Consider the following 20,060-nt stretch of genomic DNA (forward strand, 5'->3'; position numbering starts at 1 on the left):
CTGATCTCAGTTGCCTGGAGAACAGTTGTAATAGCGGGAAACCTCCAGTCGCCACCTGGAGCTGGCAACTCGGTCAGTTTCAGCAGTGAAGGGGATGTTGGCAATCTATGCTCTTCAGTCCTTTCTGGAAGCTAGTAGAGACCTGCTCGGAGGGATGGACTGCGAAAAGACACTCTGCGAAATCTAGCTGCGTTGAGCCAGTGTGGTGTAGCAGTTACGAGCGTCAGATTGGAATCTTGGAGATAGGGTTGCCAATCCCCGGGGAGGGGGGGCAGGGAGGGAAATGTCTGCTGGGCATTCCATGATTCCCTACGGACAGGGCTTTTTCTTTTAGCAGGAACTCACAGGAACGCTGTTCCGGCTGGCTCAACATCAGGGGGTGTGGCCTAATATGCAGATGAGTTCCTGCTGAGCTTTTTCTTTTAAAAAAGGCCCTGTGTGAAACAATGGTGATGTCAGGGGTGTGGCCTAATATGCAATTGAGTTTTCTGGGCTTTTTCTACCAAAAAAGCCCTGCCTACGGAGACCAATTCCCATAGGGTGTAATGGAAAATTGATCTGTAGGTATATGGGGCTCTGGGGTGGGGGGGTTTCTTGAGGCACCAAATCTGCAGCATAGCATCTGATGCCTCTCCCCAAAACACCTTCCAAGTTTCAAAAAGATTGGACTAGGGGGTCCAATTCTATGAGCCCCTAAAGAAGGTGCCCCTGTCCTTCATTATTTCCAATGGAGGGAAGGCATTTAAAAGGTGTGCGGTCCCTTTCAATGTGGCGGCCAGAACTCCTTTTGGAGTTCAAGTGATGCTTGTCACAACCTTGTTCCTGGCTCCACCCCAATGTCTCCTGGCTGCATCCCCAGTGTCTCCTAGCTCCACCCTCAAAGTCCCCAGACATATCTTGAATTGAACTTGGCAACCCTACCTGGAGACCTGAGTGAGAATTTCCACTTGTGCCCTGGAAATAATGAAGTATCCTTCATTATTTCCAATGGAGGGAAGGCATTTAAAAGGTGTGCGGTCCCTTTCAATGTGGTGGCCAGAACTCCCTTTGGAGTTCAACTATGCTTGTCACACCCTTGCTCCTGGCTCCACCCCCAGTGTCCCCTGATTCCACCCTCAAAGTCCCCAGATATATCTTGAATTGAACTTGACAACCCTACCTGGAGACCTGGGTGAGAATTTCCACTTGTGCCCTGGAAGTTTGCTGGGTGACCTTGGGCCAGTCACACGTTTCTCAGCCTACCCTACCTTGCAGGGTTGTTTGTGGGAGAGGAGAATGATGTACGCCACTTTGGGCCCTCAATGGAGGAAAAGGCATATATGAATTAATATATGTATGAATTAAATAAAGTACGTACAAGTTCGCTCCAAAATGTAGAAATGCTAAAGGGGAAACGTGAACTTATGATAAACGACAAGAAAAGAGAGCGACTGCGAGGCCGATAATATGTGTCAGTGTGTAGACATTGCAGAGGCCAGGACATGTGCCATAAATCCTGTTATGGGAATGAATTAATTAATGAACGATGTTGTAATTCTGCTCTTCCAAAATGATAAGTGGTAATTCCTTCCCCCGCCACTGGCCTGTCGTGTGTCTCTGGCAGGAGTGAATTTATGTTCCCTCTGCTCTCTTTGTTTTTTCTCCCTGGGCGGTTAGGTCATGGTTATTTATACGCTTGGCCTGCGGAATCCAGCCTCATAAGAATCTCAGCTTTTCCTTTCCTTCTCCAAGGCAAGCTTCTAGCCCTTATGCCTGCTTTGAAGCATGATTTCCAGCTGGCGTTAAACCAAGATGGCCATAAGCAGGATTTTTTTTTTGTAGAAAAAGCCCAGCAGGAACTCATTTGCATATTAGGCCACACCCCCTGCCATCACCATTGTTTCACACAGGGCTCTTTTGTAGAAAAGGAGGGATGGTGGCTCAGTGGTAGAGCATCTGCTTGGCAAACAGAAGGTCCCAGGTTCAGTCCCCGGCATCTCCAACTAAAAAGGGGTCCAGGCAAATAGGTGTGGAAAACCTCAGCTTGAGACCCTGGAGAGCCGCTGCCAGTCTGAGTAGACAATACTGACTTTGATGGACCGAGGGTCTCATTCAGTAGAAGGCAGCTTCATATGTTCAAAAAGCCCAGCAGGAACTAATTTGCATATTAGGCCACACACCCCTGCCATCACCATTTTATCACACAGGGCTCTTTTGTAGCGAAAGCCCAGCAGGAACACATTTGCATATTAGGCTACACCCCCTGATGACAACATGGTTTCACGCAGGCCCCCCCCGAGAAACCCAGCAGGAACTCATTTGCATATTAGGCCACACCCCCTGACATCACCATTGTTTCGTGCAGGGCTCTTTTGCAGAAGAAGCCCAGAAGGAACACATTTGCATATTAGGCCACACCCTCTGATACCACCATTGTTTCACGCAGGGCTGTTTTGTGGGGAAAGCCCATCAGGAACTGATTTGCATATTAGGTCACACACTCTGATATCACCGTTGTTTCACGCATGGCTGTTTTGTAGGAAAAGCCCAGCAGGAACTCATTTGCATATTAGGGCACACCCCGCTGACACCAAGCCAGACGAAACTGCATTCTTGCTCAAAGAAAAGCCCTGCCCATAAGCAGTGGCTTGCAGCTGAGCTATTCCCTCCCTCCTAACCCTTTCTCATGTGGACAGTCCCGATTAGAAACTGAGACCGATTTTGCACTAGGCTTGTTCCGGGCGGAGAGCCCTTTTGCTCCCAGCACTTCTCTCGGTTTTCACACAAGCTGCCCCGGAGCTATGAGTTGGCGCACCCCTTTCCCACAGCAAGCAAGATCCTTTTACAAGTGGTTTCTGGGGGCTCTTTGGCATAGAACAGGGGTGGCCAAACTTGCTTAACATAATAGCCACATAAAACAATCGTCAGAGATGTTTGAGAGCCACAAGACATGAATGTCAGGTGTTTGAGAGCCGGAAGGAAGGAAGGAAATAGATGCGGGAAGGAGAGGTGGAAAGAAAGCAACTTTAAGTGCATTCTCCAAGCCACCAGCTGACTTGACTTGGAGAAGCGATTTAAAGAGACAAATGCCTTCTCCAAGCTGGCCGACAGAGCAGTGGGGGCTTCAAGAGCCACGCAATACATGTGAAAGAGCTACACGTGGCTCCCAGGCTGCAGTTTGGCCACCCCCGGCATAGAATATCAATTCTGTATTTTATATATAACAGCAGTGGGTATTCCCAATGTGCACAGCAAAAAATTGGCAAGGTGGGACCCACCAGATTTGGGGAAAGGGTTTTTTTTTTTATAAATTGGAGGTTAACCATGACATATTCAGTTGCCTAGTAACCTAAGGAGCAACATAAAAATGTCAAAGGTCAGGAGAATTGTGGGGGGGGGGGGGGAGAGATTCCGGTTGGTTGGGCTGTAAACTCTCAGCACGTGAACAAAGTTAAGCGGAAACAAAAAGGACAGGAAATGAACAATAGGGCAGGTGGATAAGAGAGGAACTGTGCGAGTGGAATGGAGGAATGGACAATTGGGTGGATGAATGTGGAGGGGTGTGAAAGCAGAATCACGGCAAGAGGGAAGGAAGTGAGAGCCAGCAAGGGAAAGAATGGATTTCCCCGCCCCTCATGAGTTTTTGCATGTCCTCCGCTTACATGTAAAGCACAAGTAGGCCCTGATTTAGGGCCCTTCCTCCAGATGGCCAAACTTGCTTAATGTAAGAGTCACATAGAATGAATGCCAGATGTTTGAGAGTGTCACAAGATATGACTGTTAGAGGGAGGGAGGGAGGAAGGAAGGAAGGAAGGATAGATGGGGAGGGAGGGAAAGGTGGAAAGAAAACAACTTTAATTTTAAATGCCTTCTCCAAGCCCCTGTCAGAATCAATTAACTCAAGTAAGAGAGATTCTAAGAATGTCTTTTAATTTCTGTTTGTGTATGTGTGATGGAAACTGGGGGTTCTCTGGCATAGAACAGGGGTGGCCAAACTTGCTTAACATAATAGCCACATAAAACAATTGTCATATCTTTGAGAACCGCAAGACATTAATGTCAGATGTTTGAGAGCTGGGAGGGAAGGAAGGAAAAAAGGAAGGAAGGGGGAAAGGTGGAAAGGAAACAACTTTAATTTTAAATGCATTCTCCAAGCCACTGGCGGAATCGATTAACTCAAATAAGAGAGATTCTAAGAATGTCTTTTAATTTCTGTTTTGTGTGGGTTTGTGTGATGGAAACTGGGGGTTCTTTGGCATAGAACAGGGGTGGCCAAAGTGGCTGGCTTAGCTTGGAGAAGTAATTTAAAGAGACAAGTGCCTTCTCCAAGCTGGCCAAACAGAGCAGCGGGGGCTTCGAGAGCCACGCAATATGTGTGAAGGAGCCCCGTGCATCTCCCGGGCCACAGTTTGGCCGCCCCTGCTCCAGACCAATATGCGAATCCTAGCAATGACTTCCCTCTCTTGGGGTCTGTTTCCAGCTCCAGCTGACCGCCCACAACGTCCCTGACCTGACCGCTGGAGTGATCTGCTCCTTTGAGAGCCTCGGAGAGAGCGAGGGGCAGCTGCAGACAGACGGAGGGATCCGCTGCCTTTCTCCTACCTTGCGGGATGAGCCGCCCGGGGAGCACGGTTAGTGCTGGGAGCTGGGGGGAAGATCCGCGCAAAGAGCCCGTGGAGCGGAGTGGCTCTGAGAGCGACAAACTGGGAAGTTGGGGGGGGGGGTTTGACACAGACTGACTCAGAGGCCTTTGGGCAAGCTGCTCACTCTCTGCCTCACCCCCCAAGGTAATAATAGCGGCCTACCTCACAGGATTGTTTGCAAGGACTGCAAAAACATCACATTCGTGAAGTCCTTTGTGCGCTCAAAGGTGCCATCTGTATGCTAAGATGGGTGTCAAACTCATTTGTTATGAGGGCCGGATCTTCACTTTGTCGGGCCAGGCCATGTGTGTCATAAACTGTAATGCCAGGTAGGGGAGATATAAACTTTATAAAGGACTCAGACAAGCACACACACTCAGCCTAATCCACCTTGCTGGCTGGCTGAGCCTCAGCCAACAGAAGGAAGAAGACGATGACATTGGATTTATATTCCGCCCTCCACTCAAGAGTCTCAGAGCAGCTCACAATCTCCTTTATCTCCCTCCCCCACAACAGACACCCTGTGAGGTGGGTGGGGCTGAGAGGACACTCACAGCAGCTGCCCTTTCAAGGACAACCTCTGCCAGAGCTATGGCTGACCCAAGGCCATTCCAGCAGGTGCAAGTGGAGGAGTGGGGAATCAAACCCGGTTCTCCCAGATAAGAGTCCACACACTTCACCACTACACCAAACTGGCTCTCCAAGAGAGGCTTGGCTCGGTAGCTCTGCTGTGCGATTGAGCAAGCCTGGCAAAACAAGTTGTGATGTAGAAGGAAGCAAGAGAGGGAGGAGGAAGCAGAGAACAGTGAGTTGCTCATGGGCCTGATAGGAATCCTCCGGGGACCTGATTCGGCCCCCAGGCCACATGTTTGACACTCCTGTGCTAAGATGTGTCTTTTGGCAGTAATAAATAGAGATTATGGTGCAGAGAGCATTTGTGTCCTTTCACAAGGGAACCCCAACTCCCGAACAGCAACATTGAATGATGATGTCCTTAGCACAATGACATCACACAAAAGCGATGTTGTGAATAACAAAGAGTGATTAACATGTGGAATTCACTGCCACAGGAGGTGGTGGCGGCTACAAGCATAGCCAGCTTCAAGAGAGGGTTAGATAAAAATATGGAGCAGAGATCCATCAGTGGCTATTAGCCACAGCATGTGTGTGTGTATATATATGTGTGTATATATATGTGTGTGTGTGTATATATAATTTTTTTGGCCCCTGTGTGACACAGAGTGTTGGACTGGATGGGCCATTGGCCTGATCCAACATGGCTTCTCTTACGTTCTTATCTCACATTGGGGATGTCGCATGGCAATGCTTCACTTTTGGAGGCAAAACTCGCAAGGTTTGAGGGCAATTCTGCCATACAGTTTTGCCCTCGAAACAGAGGGTCGCCGTGCCGTGTCCCCAAAGAGATGACATCGCTTCCATGTGATGTCATCACATTGGGGATGCGATGTCATGTGACATCCCTGCCCCCTCCAGGAATGCCCCCCAAATCCCCCCACCAGTGTGAAGGTAGGACCTGGCAATCCTAGCAGTATTTGAAGGCTTTGGGGGGGGGGGGTGGAGCCTGTGGAAGGAGGGGTTTGAGGAGAAGTGGGATGTCAGTGAAATATAATGCCACAGAGTCCAAGCTGCAAAGCAGCCATTTTCTCCAGTGGAACTAGTCTCTTTCTCCCAGAGATCAGCTGTTATTCTATGGGAATCCCCAGGTCCCGCTTGGAGGGCAACCCTACCTTTGACCGGCAGTCCCACGACTGGCTACCACTTTACTGTTTCTTGTTCACAAAGGTGACACAGGAATGGTTCATAGGCACATTTGGGCGGAGTGTACTGATAACCTGGACTTCAGTCACCGTTGCTGTTATGCAGGCCTTTTTTCGGAGCAGAAACTCCTTTGCCTATTAGGCCACACCCCCTGATGTAGCCAGTCCTTCAAGAGCTTACAAAAAAGAGCCTTGTAAGCTCTTGGAGGATTGGTTACATCATAGGGTGTGTGGCCAAATATGCGAAGGAGCTCCTGCTAGAATTCCTCCCCTGGTCCCCCCCCCCCCGCCCAATGTACCCAATCCTCCAAGAGCTTACAAAAAAGAGCCTTGTAAGCTCCAGAAGGATTGGCTACATCAGGGGGTATGGCCTAATATGCAAAGGAGCTCCTGCTAGAATTCCACCCCTGGGCCATACACCCCTGATGTAGCCAATCCTCCAAGAGCTTACAAAAAAGAGCCTTGTAAGCTCTTTGAGGATTGGCTACATCATGGAGGTGTGGCCTAATATGCAAAGGAGCTCCTGCTAGAATGCCTCCCCGGATGGTACTCCCTCCTTAAATCTCACCCTCCCAATCTCCACCCTCAAATCTCCAGGTTTTTCAAACCCAGAGTTGGCAACCCTAGGAGATAAGCGGGGTTTGAATCTAGAAAAACAAAGAAAGAAAGGTTACTTTGGACTCCTCTAGAAAGGTGACTTTGTACAACCACCTTCGCTGAAGCGACTTTCTTCTCTCCCCCCTCTGCAATTCCAGGCGACGTCCGGACCGTCAGACTCCGCCTTCTCTCCGTCGAGACCGGTGTGGAATTTGCCAGCACAAGTTTTGTCTTCTACGACTGCAGCTTTCTGCGCACGTGAGTGTTGATGATGCGGCGGTGCCCCCGTTTTTCGGTTCTCAAATGCTGCCTCACCTTTGAAGCCCGCCACCACCAAATAGTCATTCCGGAGCTCTCCTTTTCACTCCTAGTTGAGTACAGATGCTTTTTAAAAAGCGTGTTAAATCTGAAGAAGTGTGCATGCACGTGAAAGCTTCTACCCAGAATTAAATTTTGTTGGCCTGAAAGATACTCCTGGACTCAAACTTCGATCTGTTGCTTCGGACCAAACCCTACCAAAGTGTAGGAAGACGAAGAAAAATGCAGATTTATACCCCACCTTTCTCTCTGAATCAGAGACTCAGAGTGGCTTACAATCTCCTACATCTTCTCCCAACACAGCAGACACCCTGTGAGGTAGGTGGGGCTGAGAGGGCTCTCACAGCAGCTGCCCTTTCACGGACAACTCCTGCGAGAGCTGTGGCTAACCCAAGGCCATTCCAGCAGCTGTAAGTGGAGGAGGGGGAATCAAACCCGGTTCTCCCAGTTAAGAGTCCACACACTTAACCACTACACCAAACTGGCTGGTGACAGATCTCCTGAGGGAGCAGGTCAAAGGGTTTGGGTGTTGCTTCCCTACTCCAGAGACGTCTAGTTATACGGGGTCAGGCAGTGGGTGATGTGACAGACCTCTGCCTGAGACTCCGGAGAGCCGTTGCCAGTCTGAGTAGATGATACTGACTTTGATGGACCCAGAGTCTGCTCAGTAGAAGGCAGCTTCATATGTGTACAGCTAGGGCTCCGGAGCTTTAATTATTGCTTATATACGGATGCAGAGGACTGGGGTCTTATAACAGCTCTGGGGCAGACTAGGCCAAGCGGCCCCAGTGAGGAACACTGCTGGCTTTGCTTGAGGGTGTCGTGCCAAGGATTATGAGAAAGGACTTTGTCATGTTAGAGGCAATGTTCCCTCTAAACTGCAGAGCCTTGCGAGCAGAAATTCTACTTCGTGAACTATTGGCGTGAGCTACTGGCATTAAAGTTGTGAGCTACTGGCATTAAAGTTGTGAGCTACTGCATAAATTATGGTGCTCTGGGGCCATCCTTCCTGAGCTAAGACAAAAATGTGTGAGCTGGAGGCTAAAAATCTGTGAGGTAGCACTCTAACTCAGCTTAGAGGGTGTGAGGTAACTGTGTGAACTAGTGCTGGAGATGAATAAGCGAAAGCAGAAAGGTTTTGCCTTTCTCACAACCAGGTCTGTTGTATCAGAAGCAGTGTTCCCTCTAAGCTGAGTTAGTGTGAACTAGCTCACAGGTTTTTTTTAGCCTCCGGCTCACCCTTTTTTATCTCTTCGCTCAGGAAAAATGGCCCCAGAGCAAACCAATTTATGCAGCAGCTCACAACTGTAGCTCACAAAGTAGAATTGTTGCTCACAAGACTCCACAGCTTAGAAGGAAGTGTATTGATGAAGAGTTATGAGGAAAGGGCTTTTTAGAATAGCAAAATAAAATGAAATGTTACTTCAAAAAAGAAAAAGAAAAGGGCTTTTTAGGACAGAAGGTGCGAGTGAATAGGGATAAACTTGCGGGCCTCGTCAGCTGTCCTCTTAGAAACGAAAGGGGCAAGGTGGCAGCCACTCTGTGGCCCAGTTTTTCGGCCTCAAGATCTGGCACATATGCTGTTTACTGTTTTTTTATATATATATGGGTTTTTTTTTCAAAACTGGAAACCGCATACAATCTCCGATGAACATTGGAGTCCTGTCTCAGTCGAGGGGCGTCTAGGGCTTACGCCGTCCAGTCACAGTTTGTGGCGTTGGCTTCAGTCAACATTCCCTCAGGGCTTGTCTCCGCAGCCAGCAGATGGCTTTGGCAGGGACTTCAGGAGCTGATTCAATCAGGCTGTCTCTCTCTCTCTCTCTCCCCCCTTTCTCTCCCCCCCCCCAAACGAGTTCCATATCCTCAGGCACGACGACAAGAGAATAAAGGTCTGAGGAGAGAGAGTCGTGAGGGAGGGAGAGCTGCTTAGGTGTCCTTGGGGCAGGATTGGGGGGGGGAGGGGGGTGGAATTCAGCCATGTGTATTGCCCCCCTTATCGAACCTTTATTTTTCTCCCCCTCACCCCTACAGGTGTCTGTCCTGCGTCAGCAGCCCCTACCCTTGCCACTGGTGTAAATACAGACACGCCTGCACCCACAACGTTGCCAAGTGCTACTTCGTGGAGGGGCGAGTCAACACCACTGAGGTGAGAAGAGTTCCTGCGCAGCGGGGCTTCCCCCCCTCCCTTCACCTGGCTGGGCCCCTTGAGAGACGAGACGTTCCGGGATACCAAAATCCCAGCCTCTCCTCCCAGCACTTTCCTCCTCTCTGCTGCTCGATTCAGGCCCCTGTAGGGTCCCCTTCCGCTGCTGCCAGGAGGAGGGAAGTCTGTAGGGGGTTCCCTTCCCCCCTCCAAGGCACAATCAGTTCAGACAGAATTACTTTTCTCCCCTGATGAGTTGGGGAGCGGGGAGGGGCTCCAGAAATGCGGCTTGGCCCCACACGACGCCTCCCTTCTTTGCCTCTCTCAAGGGCTCTGTTATTCCTGTACAGCAGAGATACCTCATTACGGTCAGTGTTCCCTCTAAGCTGCAGAGTCTTGTGAGCAAAAATTCTACTTTGTGAGCTACTGGCATTCAAGTGGTGAGCTACTGCAGCGGTCCCCAACCCTTTTGGCGCCAGGGACCAGTTTTGTAGCATTGGGGAAAGCGGAGAAAAGGGCAACTAGAATGATTCAAGGGTTGGAACCCTTTCCCTATGAAGAAAGGTTAAAACGCTTGGGGCTCTTTCGCTTGGAGAAACGTCGACTTTCGGGGTGGCATGGTAGAGGTTGACAAGATTATGGATGGGATGGAGAAGGTAGAGAAAGAAGTACTTTTCTCCCTTTCTCACAATACCAGAACTCGTGAGCATTTAATGAAATTGTTGAGCGGTAGGGTTAGAACGGATAAAAGGAAGTCCTCTTTCACCCAAAGGGTGATTAACATGTGGAATTCACTGCCACAGGAGGCGGTGGTGGCTACAAACATAGACAGCTTCAAGAGGGGATTGGATAAGCATATGGAGCAGAGGTCCATCAGTGGCTCAGCCACAGTGTATTGTTGGAACTCTCTGTCTGGGGCAAGTGATGCTCTGAATTCTTGGTGCTCGGGGGGCGCGGCACAGTGGAATGGCTTCTAGCCCCACTTGTGAACCTCCTGATGGCACTTGGGTTTTGGTTTTTTTTGTTTTTTGTGGCCACTGTGTGACTCAAAGTGTTGGACTGTATGGGCCATTGGCCTGATCCAACATGGCTTCTCTTATGTTCTTTGTGGAAGACAATTTTTCCACGGACCGGCAGGGGGAGGGGAGGCGATGGAATGAAACAATTGTGCACTTTATTTTGGTGTGGTGGTTAAGTGTGCAGACTCTTTTCTGAGAGAACTGGGTTTGATTCCCCACTCCTCCACTTGCAGCTGCTGGAATGGCCTTGGGTCAGCCGTAGCTCTTGCAGAGCTGTCCTTGAAAGGGTAGCTTCTGGGAGAGCTCACTCAACCCTACCCACCTCACAGGGTGTCTGTTGTGGGGGAAGAAGATAAAGAAGATTGTGAGCCACTCTGAGATTTGGAGTGGAGGGCGGGATATAAATCCAGTGTCGTCATATTATTATTACATTGTAATATATAATGAAATAATTATACAACTCGTGGCCCAGTTGCTAACAGGCCACGGACTGGTACTGGTCCATGGGCCAGGGGTTGGGGACCCCTGAGCTACTGCATGGATTAGTGTGCTCTGGTGCCATCCTTCCTGAGCTAAGTTGGAAATGTGTGAGCTGGAGGCTAAAAATCTGGGAGCTAGTTCACACGAACTCCGCTTAGAGGGAACACTGGTTACAGTCTCCTCACCCCCCTAAACGCTAAAGTCCTGTTAGATCATTTTCGTTCTGCTTTCAGAATGATGGGAATCATGCGACTTTTAACTGACCCGCTTTTTAAAAAAATAGTTATATTGCACAATTTTGGGATTGTGGCAAATTCAGAACGTAGTGCTCATATTTACAAGCGGATCCCTTTGAATACTCGATTGTTTCTGTTTCATAGCGACTCTGAAAGGGTCGGAGATGAAGGAACGGCCTCTCTCTTTGCTGAGAGGTCCCAGGTCATCCAGAAGAAGAGCCAGTTCCTCTTTTTCTTGCTGGGGAAAACGCAGTTATTGCTCTGAGTCACTTTTGTCCCCTTTAACGCAGCCATTGAGACTAGATCTGGGATGCTGAAAGCGCTCTGCTAACCAAGCGTTGGGCGGGTGCTGTCATTTGTTTTGATGCCAATTACTGAAAGGTCTGTTGATCACATAATAAAAGTATCGATGCCGGGAACTTATTGTTTTGGGGTGTTAAGAGGCAAAGAGGAAGGGAATAGGACAGTTTGATGGGACATAGCAATTCTCTGATTTTCCACCCCCTCCTCCCCCCGGCACTGGGAAGCTCCCCAAAACCTGATGGTATCAGAGGTGTTTTTGCAACCATGTATGTGTTCCGCATTTCACTCCTATCCCGAACAAGGGAGGAATAAAACCCACCCACCCCCACTGCTCGTCCAGCTTCTCCTAGAGCAGAGGTGCCCAAACTTGCTTACCATGAGAGCCACATAGAATAAACTTCAGAATGTTGAAAGCCACAAGTCATGAATGTCGGAGGGAGGGAGGGAGGGAGGGAGGAAGGAAGGAAGGAAGCAAGGAAGGAAGGAAGGAAGGAAGGAAGGAAGGAAGGAAGGAAGGAAGGAACGAACTTTAATTTTAAATGCCTTCTCCAAGCTGCTGGCTGACTTGGCTTGGAAAAGTGATTTAAAGTAACAAATGCCTTCTGCAAGCTGGTCGATGGGGCAAGATCACACAATATGTGAGAAAGAGCCACAGTTTGGCCACCCCTGTCCTAGAGACTTTAAAGAAAAAAACAAATCACTGCAACGACACATACAAAGGATCCTCTTATAAATGTGTGTGTTCTAGAGGGCACCTGGAAACCTTCAGTAATCAGCCCTGATCTGCAGATGACAAAGATCAGGCTATGGAGGTCTCCAGATTACAGAGGTCACTTCTCCAGGAGAAAATGGCTGTTTTGGGGGTGGGGGGGTGAAGAGCCCCGTGGCGCAGAGTGGTAAAGCTGCTGTACTGCAGTCGGAACTCTCTGCTCACGACCTGAGTTCAATCCCGGTGGAAGCTGGTTTCAGGTAGCCGGCTCAAGGTTGACTCAGCCTTCCATCTTTCCAAGGTGGGTAAAATGAGTACCCAGCTTGCTGGGGGGAAAGTGCAGGTGACTGGGGAAGGCAATGGCAAGGAAAGGAAAGATCCCCTGTGCAAGCACCAGTCATTTCCGACTCTGGGGTGACGTTGCCTTCACAACGTTTTCACGGCAGACTTTTTACAAGGTGGTTTGGCATTGCCTTCCCCAGTCATCTACACTTTCCCCCCATTTTACTGACCTTGGAAGGATGGAAGGCTGAGTCAACCTCGAGCCGGCTACCTGAAAACCCAGCTTCTGCCGGGGATCGAACTCAGGTCGTGAGCAGAGCTTAGGGCTGCAGCACTGCAGCTTTACCACTCTGCGCCACGGGGCTCTAGGCAATGGCAAACCACCCTGGAAAAAGCCTGCCGTGAAAACGTCACCCCAGAGTTGGAAACGACTGGTGCTTGCACAGGGGACTACCTTGACCTCTTTGGCATTATACCCTGCTGATGTCCCTCCCCTCCCCAAATCCATCCTTCCTCAGACTCTACTCCTGAATCTCCTGGGATTTCCGAATCCGGAATTGGCAACCGTGGTGTATTTGGAAGCCAGGGAATTCCAAGTAGTCAAAGCAGGAGAGTCAGCAGGTGGCGGTTCAACAGTGTTTAGTGCTATTATTTGCTCTCAGAGTGCCTCTGCGGGGTAGGGTCTTCGCTGGTAGCAGGGGCCGGTGTCTTGTGATCAATCGGTCTGGTCCGGGCAGCGGGATCAATAGCCCTGGAGACGCCCGGGGCCTCTTTGCGGGCAGGTAATTGATAGCAGCTCCCTCAGAGGGGCCGGCGTTTGGGTTGCGGTCGGATGTGGCGGCTGGAGAGTGGGAGCGGCCAGGGCAGAGAGCTGAGAAGTGAAATTTTTCCTCGTAAAGGGCTGAGAGGCTCCAGCGCGCTCAGGACCCGAGACGGCCTTTTGTCCTGCTCCCATTGTCTTAGGTCAAGACAGGAAGTCCTGCCGGGGGCTGGATTATTCTCCAGGTCTGGACCGGGTTTCCTCTATTGCTTCCCAGGGTGGCTGCTGCCCCACCTACTAGCTGGCCGGGTAAACAGAGCAGGCTGACACGTCTCCCCCCCCCCTCCCTCCCCATTCCTTTTGGTACCAAGGAGCAATTAAGAGGCTCTGGTTTCCATGGCGACTCGGAGGGCCCAGCAGGCTCTTTCATCTCCATCTCTCTCTTGTGGCCGCTCCGGGGCGAGCGGGAGGAGGAGCTGGAAGGGCAGTGGGGGTGGGTGGGTTTATCCCTCCCTTGTTCGCGATAGGAGTGCTAAGTGTGGGACATCATGAACACATGCATGAACACACGGCTCTGCCTTACACTGAATCAGAGGCCTTGTCTGTCGAGGTCAGAATTGTCCATTTGGACTGGCAGTGGCTCTCCAGGATCTCAGGCTGAGGTCTTTCACATCACCTCCTGCCTGGTCCTTTTAACTAGAGATGGCGGGGATTGAACCCGGGACCTTCTGCGTGCCAAGCAGAGGCTCTGCCACTTAATTCAGGGGCCTCCCCTGTGTGTGTTGTAGGTAGGGTTTCCAAATCCAATTCAAGAAATATCTGGGGACTTTGGGGGCGGAGCCAGGAGATGTTGGGGTAGAGCCAGGAGAAAGGGTGTGACCAGCATAATTGAACTCCAAAGGGAGTTCTGGCCATCACATTTAAAGGGACCACACACCTTTTTAAAATGCCTTCCTTCCATAGGAAATAATGAAGGATAGGGGCACCTTCTTCGGGGGCTCATAGAATTGGACCTCTCAGTCCAATCTTTTTGAAACTTGGAGGATGTTTTGAGGGGAGGCACCGGATAATATGCTGAAAATTTGGTGCATCTACCTCAAAAAACAGCCCCCCCCCAGAGCCCCAGATACCCACGGATCAATTCTCCATGAAACCCTATGGGAATCGGTCTCCATAGGGAATAATGGAGTGCTCAGCAGACATTTCCCTCCCCCTCTAGGTGATGACCCTGAAGCGGGGGGGAGGGACTCCAAACCAGGGGATCCCCTGGCCCCAACTGGGGATTGGCAACCCTATCTGCATGCCAAGCAGAGGCCCTGCCACTTAATCCAGCCGCCTCCCCTGTGTGTTTGGTAGGGGAGGAAGAACCTCAGAGAGAAGGGGGGAAGGTTATATCCTGTCTCCAGGCGTGACTAAGACTGCAGTCAGAAGTATTGCCCCAAGTCACTCGGTCTGCCTTCTGAGTAATCCGTGACAGGCTGGAGCCTTAAAGGTGCCTTTTAGTATTTGTAGGGCCACCAGCTCTGGGTTGGGGAATTCCTTGAGATTTAGGGGCTGGAGCCCGGGGAGAGCAGGGTTTTAGGAAGGGGAGGGTATAATGCCGTAGAGCCCGCCCTCCAAAGCAGCCATTTTCTAGTTGCGGCCGTCTGGAGATCAACTGTAATCGTGTGAGATCTCCAGCTGCCACCTGGAGGTTGGCAAGCATACAAAGTTCCAACGTCCATTAATTCAGTAATGCCTTGGTTTGCTAAATATTCACACGTGCAGGCAAGACAGAGTCAAAGTGCCCTGGCTTGGCTATTAGAAGGAATTCGGCCAAGGGTGGCCAAACCATGGCTCAGGAGCCACATGTGGCTCTTCCAAACATATTATGCGACTCTCGAAGCCCCCACTGCCCCATCGGCTAGAAAAGTATTGGAGAAAGTATTTATATTTAAAGTTGCTTTCTTTCCACCTCTTCCTTCCCCATCTAGTTGCATTCTTTCCAGCTTTCCTTCCTTGCAGCTCTCAAACATCCAGGTTTTTGTTTTTTTTTGTAGCAGGAACTCCTTTGCCTATTAGGCCACATCCCCCCTGTTGTAGCCAATCTTCCTGGAGCTTACAGTAGGCCCTATAAGAAGAGCCCTGTAAGCTCCAGGAGGATTGGCTACATCAGGGGTGTGTGACCCAGGGCTTTATTTTTTGTAGCAGGAACTCCTTTGCATATTAAGCCACACACCCCCTGATGTAGCCAATCCTCCTGGAGCTTACAGGAGGCCCTGTAAGAAATGCACATGCGGCTCTCAAACATCTGACATTTATTCTATGTGGCTGTCACCCCCCAAATATCCAGGAATTTCCCAATCTGGAGCTTGCAATTTAGGGAGCACTTTACTCCCCCCCCCCCCCCCAATTATAATTTTTTTCAACAGATGAAACAAAACCAAACAAGAAAGAGACAGCAATGTTTCCATATAGGGGACAACAGGACCTCTCCAGGCGCATAAAAGGAAATACAAGATAAATTAGAAACATTGTATGGTCGTTGTGAGGCAGATATGTACAGTCAATATTACAGACTAGCTTACGTTGTTTTTAACTGCGAAGACAGGCACTCCCAGAAAGACATAACTTACTCCGTGCTTATATACATCAGGCAAGTCAAAAGTAAATAAGATCATGATAAAATCTGTTTTTGGGGGAGAACATCAGTTTTAGTTAGATAAAAGAAATTACTGGGAACCAAAGAGCAATAAACTTCTCTTGTCTCTGTTCCATTATTCCAGACTCCACTGACTGCCCATCGGTTACGGGTTCAATTTAAAGTATTAGTAGGGCTGCCACGCTCCCGCCTGGGAGGGGTCCAACCCACTGGCAGAGAGCAGGCCACAGAGGAATCCCCGCCCCCAAAGAGCCCCGTTGGCATGCACCGTCCCCAGCGTGATGACATCACCTGGAAGTGACATCATCGCACCGGGGATGCCATGCTGGGGGCACTCTAGGAATCACGTTAAAGCTCTATGGTGACGTAGAGTTTTATCGTCAGTCCTAGAGCATCCATAGCGTGATGTCCCCGCTGCGACGACATCACTTCTGGATGACATCATCGCTTCACGCGCACGAGGAACAAGTCCCCCGCTGCAGCAGCGGAGGGACTTGGCAACCCTAAATATTAGCTCTCCCATACACAGCTGTTCATGGCCCGGACTACATATCTGTGAGACGGTTTTTCCTCCTTTGCTCCACTGTGCCAGCTTCACTCACCTGAGCAGGGCCTTCTTCAGGTGCCAACGTGCAAGGAGGCAAAATCAACAACTTCTTGTACACATGGCCTTCTGTGTTGTGGCCCCTGCCTTGTGGAGCCGCCTTTCTGAGGAGGTCAGGAAGCCTCCTGCTCTCCTGGCTTTCTACAGACTCTGCAAAACTGAGCTATTCAAGAGGGTTTTTGGTCTGCACTACCGTGTACACCAGGGGTGGCCAAACTGTGGCTCGGGAGCCGCATGTGGCTCCTTGACATATATTGTGTGGCTCTTGAACCCCCCACTGCCTTGTTGGCCTGCTTGGAGAAGGCGTTTTTCTCTTTAAATAACTTCTCCAAGCCAAGCCATATGGTGGCTTGGAGAATGCTTTTAAAGTTAAAGTTGCTTTCTTTCCACCTCTCTCTTCCCCCATTATTTGCCTGCCTGGCTGTCCCTTTGGCTCTCCAACCTCTGAAGTTCATGTCTTGCAGCTCTCAAACATCTGACATTTATTCTCTATGAGTCTTAACATTAAGCAAGTTTGGCCAGCCCTGATGTATACCTTGCCTTAAGTAGTATCCTGCCATGTAATTTTTGCGTCGGTCAATGTGCCATGTTAACACTTCTTTGCTTCAGTTCACTTGTTTAGACTTCTGCTTGGTTCTACACTGCCAGTCCCAGAGCTTTTTTGAGCAGAAACGCCCAGAAACGTGGTCTTGGCTGGCTTGGCTTCAGGGGGTGTGGCTTAATATGCAAATGAGTTCCTGCTGGGCTTTTTCTACCAAAAGAGCCAGTTTGGTCTAGTGGTGAAGTGTACAGACTCTTATCTGAGAGATCCAGGTTTGATTCCCCACCCCTCCACTTGCAGCTGCTGGAATGGCCTTGTGTCAGCCGTAACTCTCGCAGGAGTTGTCCTTGAAAGGGCAGCTTCTGTCAGAGCCAGAGCTCTCTCAGCCCCACCCACCTCACCGGGTTTGATTCCCCACTCCTTGACTTGCAGCTGCTGGAATGGCCTTGTGTCAGCTGTAGCTCTTGCAGAAGTTGTCCTTGAAATGGCAGCTTCTGTCAGAGCTCTCTCAGCCCCACCCACCTCACCGGGTTTGATTCCCCACTCCTCGACTTGCAGCTGCTGGAATGGCCTTGGGTCAGCCGTAGCTCTCGCAGGAGTTGTCCTTGAAAGGGCAGTTTTGTCAGAGTTCTCTCAGCCCCACCCACCTCACGGGTTGTCTGTTGTGGGGGTGGAAGATTAAAGGAGATTGTGAGCCTCTCTGGGACTCGGAGTGGAGGGCAGGATATAAATCCAATGTCTTCTTCATCTTATTCTTCTACCCAGTCCTATTGCATTCTCTATTCAACATCCACTCCTGTTAATTGTATTGACTCGCTCTGCGTAGTTCGCCTTGAGTCTTGTGAGTAAAGGTGGATAAATAATAATAAAATAAAAATCTGAGTCCTAAAGCTGCATTTTATGTATTCCCAACATACATTTTGTATTCCCAACATCCGTTAATTCACACATGCAGGCCACAGAAAGCCCAAGGCTCATGCAGTGGTACAATGGCCCGTGCAGTGGTGCAGTAGATAAACCTATGGAGCAGAAGTCCCTCAGTGGCTATGAGCCACAGCGTATTGTTGAAACTCTCTGTCTGGGGCAAGTGATGCTCTGTATTCTTGGTGCTTGTGGGGGGACACAGTGAAGAAGAAGATTGCAGATTTATATCCCACCCTTTTCTCTGAATCAGAGACTCAGAACAGCTCACAATCTCCTATATCTTCTACCTCCACAACAGACATCCTGTGAGTGGGTGGGGCTGAGAGGACTCTCACAGCAGCTGCTCTTTCAAGTACAACTCCTGCGAGAGCTATGGCTAACCCAAGGCCATTCCAGCAGCTGTCAGTGGAGGAGTGGGGAATCAAACCCGGTTCTCTCAGATAAGAGTCCACACACTTAACCACTACATCGACTGGCTCTCCAGGGGGAGGGCTTCTAGTGTCCTGGCCCCACTGATGGACCTCCAGATGGCACCTGGGGTTTTTTGGCCACTGTGTGACACAGAGTGTTGGACTGGATGGGCCATTGGCCTGATCCAACATGGCTTTTCTTATGTTCTTATGTCTGAGGCAGTGATGCTCTATATTCTTGGTGCTTGGGAGGGTGCACAGTGGGAGGGCTTCTGGAGTTCTGGCCCCACTGATGGACCTCCTGATGGCACCTGGTTTTTTGGCCACTGTGTGACACAGAGTGTTGGACTGGATGGGCCATTGGCTTGATCCAACATGGCTCCTCTTATGTTCTTATGTTAGATGAATAAGCCTCACGTCTTTTTCTCTTTCTTCTAGGGCTGCCCGGAGCTGCTCCTGGGAGGAGAGATCTTGATCCCGGTCGGGGTGCTGCAGCCAATCACACTGCGGGCCAAGAACCTCCCCCAGCCTCAGTCGGGCCAGAAGAACTACGAGTGTGTTCTGGGGATCCAGGGCCGGCAGCAGCGCGTCCCGGCCGTGCGCTTCAACTCGAGCAGCGTGCAGTGCCAGAACACATCGGTGAGAGCTGCGCCGTATTTCTTCATTAGCAAAATGTGTAGGGTTGCCAATCCCCAGGTGGGGGCAGGGGATCTCCCTGTTTGGAGGCCCTCCCCCCACTTCAGGGTCATCAGAAAGTGGGGGGGGGGAGGGAAATGTCTGCTGGGAACTCATTATTCCCCATGGAGATCGATTCCTATAGGGAATAATGGAGAATTGATCTGCAGGTATCTGGGGCTTGGGGGGGTGCTGTTCTTTGAGATAGAGGCACCAAATTTTCATCATAGCATCTGATGCCTCTCCCCAAAACACCTGCCAAGTTTCAAAAAGATTGGACCAGGGGGTCCAATTCTATGAACCCCCTAAAAAGGTGCCCCTTTCCTTCATTATTTGCAATGGAGGGAAGGCATTTAAAAAGGTGTGCAGTCCCTTTCAGTGTGGTGGCCAGAACTCCCTTTGGAGTTCAAGTGATGCTTGTCACAACCTTGTTCCTGGCTCCACCCCAATGTCTCCTGGCTCCATCCTCAGTGTCTCCTGGCTCCACCCACAATATCTCCTGGCTCCACCCTCAATATCTCCTGGCTCCACCCTCAGTATCTCCAGACTCCACCCCAGTGTTTCCTGGCTCCACCCCCAATTTCTCCAGGCTCCACCCTCAATATCTCCAGGCTCCACCCCAATGTCTCCAGGCTCCACCCCCAATGTCTCCTGGCTCCACCCCCAATGTCTCCGGGCTCCACCCCCAATGTCTCCTGGCTCCACCCTCAATATCTCCAGGCTCCACCCCAATGTCTCCTGGCTCTACCCCAGTGTCTCCTGGCTCCACCCTCAATATCTCCTGGCTCCACCCTCAGTATCTCCAGACTCCACCCCAGTGTTTCCTGGCTCCACCCCCAATTTCTCCAGGCTCCACCCTCAATATCTCCAGGCTCCACCCCAATGTCTCCTGGCTCCACCCCCAATGTCTCCTGGCTCCACCCCCAATGTCTCCGGGCTCCACCCCCAATGTCTCCTGGCTCCACCCCCAATGTCTCCTGGCTCCACCCTCAATATCTCCAGGCTCCACCCCAATGTC

General features: G+C 50.4%; 1 protein-coding gene across 1 annotated transcript in view; it reads left to right on the forward strand.

Moving 5' to 3' along the window:
• PLXNA3 (plexin A3) overlaps window positions 1–20,060 on the forward strand; it is a 142,509-nt gene that overhangs the window by 27,143 nt on the left and 95,306 nt on the right. The window contains 4 exon segments of the mRNA XM_060252484.1: window positions 4,460–4,610; window positions 7,156–7,255; window positions 9,347–9,461; window positions 18,806–19,006. Coding sequence (XP_060108467.1) covers window positions 4,460–4,610; window positions 7,156–7,255; window positions 9,347–9,461; window positions 18,806–19,006 — 567 coding nt within the window.

The sequence above is a fragment of the Heteronotia binoei genome, chromosome 13 (genome assembly GCF_032191835.1).
Source record: "Heteronotia binoei isolate CCM8104 ecotype False Entrance Well chromosome 13, APGP_CSIRO_Hbin_v1, whole genome shotgun sequence".
Taxonomy (NCBI): Eukaryota; Metazoa; Chordata; class Lepidosauria; order Squamata; family Gekkonidae; genus Heteronotia; species Heteronotia binoei.